General features: G+C 30.4%; 1 protein-coding gene across 1 annotated transcript; it reads right to left on the reverse strand.

Moving 5' to 3' along the window:
• Positions 1-1,148: 1,148 nt before the first annotated feature.
• Positions 1,149-4,016, reverse strand: LOC101492534 (cell division control protein 2 homolog). Its single transcript, XM_004516389.4, has 8 exons — positions 3,834-4,016; positions 3,349-3,588; positions 2,605-2,725; positions 2,266-2,451; positions 1,782-1,945; positions 1,593-1,683; positions 1,436-1,489; positions 1,149-1,357 (listed from the first exon to the last, which is right to left on the reverse strand). The coding sequence occupies exons 1-8, from the start codon at positions 3,890-3,892 to the stop codon at positions 1,283-1,285; spliced, it is 990 nt and encodes a 329-aa protein (XP_004516446.1). The 5' UTR covers positions 3,893-4,016; the 3' UTR covers positions 1,149-1,282.
• Positions 4,017-4,472: the final 456 nt, after the last annotated feature.

Below are 4,472 nucleotides of genomic sequence, written 5' to 3' on the forward strand. Positions count from 1 at the left end.
TTACAATTTAAACCCCCATTTCTTAGACATTGCTACTTCAAACTAAGTCCGTAAGCCCTTTCGGTCGGTCTGTCTTATTCTCACTCGTACTTGGTTTTTTTTTTAAATTGCTATGTGCTTGCTATGAATGGTTCAGTCCTTCCTTCAAGAACATAGAAAGTGGAAAGCAAAAGTTGATGTTTGTTTGAATCTGCGTCATATTTTAATTGTTGATTTGGCAGCTGAAACTCTTCCAATGATAAAATTTAAAATTTACTGACAATAATATTTGTTGTGCATTTGTGATGGTAAACCGCTGAGCATAAATTTTCTGTGAACCAACAACTTTTACTCGTTTAGTTTAGCTCCTTGGAGAAGAAGTTGAAGAAAATAGTAAGATGCACACTATCACCATTTTTGCACATTCAACTTTTTAAAAAGTAGTATATATTTGAAAATATTAATTCGCAATTGATTCCCGTTGGTCTACTGGATTGTCAATATGTATTATTTGTTTAACACTTTTGTCAAAACAAATAAAAAAACTTTGTTTAACACTATATTTTGTGATTATTTTGTAATCTTTAATTTGATCCCTAATGTGATGATTTCGTTCGATTGAAAAATATTTTTAGTTCTTTATTTGGCTTAAATTCATTTTAATTCTCTTATTTTCATTTATTCACAATTTTAATCTCTAAATTTCCAAATTCAAAAATATAGTTCTCAAAATATTATTTTGTTTTCTTTATCATTAAAGTATTATTTTAAAAATAAAACTTTAAATAAAATAAAAAATCTAAAACCCTTAAAACATAGATTTAACAAAAAATATACATTGTCACACAACTTAGTGACAGGACTTGGTGATTTGTTAGCTGATTACTCTATATGACATATCAACTAAATAAGGTCAAAATTTAGTGATTAATTTTTTATTGAAATTTTAACTAAATTTAGGACTATATGTGTCGAATTTATAAATGGGAAATCAAGTTCATGAATTAACAAAAATAGGGGACGACGACGTATATAATATAACTAGAAGCCCACCCTGGAAGCACCCTAATAAATTTAGACAGAGATTTGAACTTTCTTCTTTTTCTTGCTTTATTTAAATCTCAGTTTTCAATTTCAACTTGCATTGAAACTAATTAGACATAAGTATATGTCCAGCAGATTTTAAGGAATTATTAAAGTCATATGGCTTTTACATACATCATATAGCAGCAGGATTTGTAAGATTTTATAAAATTGTTCTGTAAGATGTATACAAGGGAAGAGAGAATGAATTAGTGGGTGGTCAAGGTCGAAGATATGGGTGGTTAACAGCTTCTTGAGCTGAAATCCTGCTATTTGGGCACAGACAAAGCATTTTCTGTCCAACACAAAACACAGTGCATAAATAAACATTCACTAGATCAATAAATAAAAGATTATAAAGTTAATAACTTACCGAAACCAGATCAACACCAGCAGGATCAATACCAGGAAATTTTAATGCGAGGTCCTACAAAAATTCAATTGTGTCCATACATTGCTTATAGCTAATAGTAGTAAAATGAAATGGAACAAAAAATAGATCAAAGAAACTGCAGAACATTCATGAGTACCTTGGGCTTCGTTGGAGGGTCGAACGCTTCAACAAAGTTGCATATAGAAGACACACCAGGCCATGTTTCTTCTGTTGGCGTACCAAGCAAACTTTACATATATAATATGATGTCCAATTAGTTATTTTAGTTTGTTTCATAGATGCAGAGAAATCATACAAATAGTTTTTGTATTTTTTATGACATTACCAAAATATCTGAGCCAAAATCTTCGGTGCATCTTTACCATGGAACAGAGGTTTGCCAATAAAGATCTCAGCAAATATGCAGCCCATAGACCAGATATCAACTGCAGTTGAGTAATTGGTAGAACCCAACAAAATTTCAGGTGCTTTATAACGAGGATAACCTATCTGAAAATCAAAAATAAAATTTCAACATTAATTTCAGTGGTTTGGAGTAGTAATTTTTTTGGGTAAAGCAAAGTATTCTCCTCCCAGACACAACTATGCAGACTAATTCTTCGAGTAGTAGATGTTTGAACCTCTAACTAATTGTTAAGGGATTCAAACATCGACAACTGACAACTTGTTCCACACCACATTGGTTGAGTAGCATTTATTCATTAAATAAAGTACACCATCAAACTCAAATTCAAAGCTAATCCCGTGTGTATATTAAGATGTTTCTTAGTTTTTCTTTTAACAAGTTAGAAAAGAGTGAAGTATCATACATTAATAGAGTATGGTGGAAGAGGAGGTTCCATAGTTATGGCAGCAGTAAAGTCAGTGAGCTTCACTTCATTAAGCACTGCATCTTCACAGTATTGAATCGAAATATTATAAGGACTCAGATTTCTGTGTAGAATATTTTGAGAATGACAGTATGCCAATCCAGAAAGAGCTCGACGTAGAAGAGACTGCAAGGACAAAGGGGAAAATGGGTTAACATAGTAATTGTCAAACAATAGTAAAAATCAGAAAACAATTAAGACTGATTTCAGCATCTTAGAGAAGCACAATAAACCATGGAACCATCATATTGATGAAAACTAACATATAACTTGACTTACTCTCTGCATTACTTTTTTAACGCCAAAAAGCAACGGATTGAAAAGGTATCTTTTAAGACTATCGTTAAGATATTCAAAAGTAAGAAACACATCATCCTCAGTGCCTATCACTTGCAGCAACCTGTAGATCAGCATAACAGCAAACGCATATAATCAAATTTTAAAAGTAATAAACATTGTATGCATTTTATATTTAAATCATTGCAGAGAAACTTTAACAGGGCATAAAATTAATCATCATCATTAAATAGTGAACATTTATGCATCTTATATTTAAATCATAAAATTAATAAATCTGACAAGTTATCAGATCATATACGCCAAGCCAAACTTATATTGAACAAAACCAAATACATCAATTAATATTAATATAAATAACTAGTAGCAGTGTCAGTATAGTCCACAACAGCAATTATAGCCACAATATTATGAATTTTTTAGTTTATGTAACAGCATTGCAACCGCAATTTAGGCCATATCGACATCATTTTTTCTTCAATATAAAGTTCGCAGCATAACCACTACCGCGATCACAATTGAAAACCATGTATCAACAGAACAATTGAAAATCTACTACTAAATTACAAAAATTGTAAATCATAGATCATATAAATTATAATGTAATACAATAGACAGTATCTAGAAAGAGAAATTAAAAGTAACTAACTCTAACCGAATCTGTAACTAACAAACTAACTAACCAACCAACTTAATTAAGCAGATGATTGAAGGAAAATGATTGACCTGACAATATTGGGATGATTTAAGTATCTCACGATAGAGATGTGATTTAGAATACTGTGAGGAACTCCATTCTTTTTCTCATTTTCAGGAATGGTGAGAATCTTGAGAGCTACTAATTGACCTGTAAAACGCTGTCTGCACTTGATAAGATCACTGAACTTTCTACCTTTAATTTCTATCAGTTCAAAATCTTTGAACATTGGATACAGAATCCTCTTTTGATTTGGTGTAAATTTCGGTCTGCAATCACATAATCATAATACACAGTTCATAACTAACTAATTTCAAAATATCAACAAATGAATCATTCGTTTTCCAAGAACAGAGAATCTGAATAAAAGAAAGATCAAGATTTTGTATCGATGCTTAAGAATTAAATGAAAATTGAATCTATACAATTGAAAATTAATTGATCATCATAAATTTATCTTGAAAGTAATAGATATTATCAATGATGGTGAAATTTGGAATCTGTAATTACTCACATGGATGGATCATAGTATCTTAGTGCTCTTAGATCATCCATTGACATTGACACAGACATTGAGAACAAACGAGAGAGAGAGAGAGAGAGAGAGAGAGAGAGAGAAAGAAAGAGAGCGAGAGAGCGAGAGAGACAGAGAGAGTATATGGGGAGAGAATTTGAAAAGAGTGTGCTCGTTAGTTAGTTATTGTGATTTGCAGATTGCTTTTATTGTTTTTTCTTTTAATTATAAGTTTGTAAAACATGGTGAAACGACATTCCCTCCAAATATATTGCTGACTCCCTATAATTTTTTTTAGTTTGTAATATAAAAAAAAATTATTTTTGGTCCTTGACGTTACTTAGACGTTATAAATACTCTGTATAATGTTAATTGACAACAGTAAATATTTTTTTGGTGTCTGTAAATATAACAGTTTTCAATTTTAGTCATTAAAAAATATTTTTTTCAATTTCATCTCTACAATATTCAAAAAATTTATTTTTTGTCGTTAACGTCTTTGATGAAATAATTTCTATAGTTATTTTTATTTGTTATTTTAATCGTATTCAACACCACAAACCTAAAAAGTGAATTTCATTATCATTTTCATCAACCAAACAATCTTTATTTTTCCTCACACAACTCAATCTCTTTCCC

This window comes from Cicer arietinum, chromosome 7 (assembly GCF_000331145.2).
Source record: "Cicer arietinum cultivar CDC Frontier isolate Library 1 chromosome 7, Cicar.CDCFrontier_v2.0, whole genome shotgun sequence".
NCBI classification, from domain to species: domain Eukaryota; kingdom Viridiplantae; phylum Streptophyta; class Magnoliopsida; order Fabales; family Fabaceae; genus Cicer; species Cicer arietinum.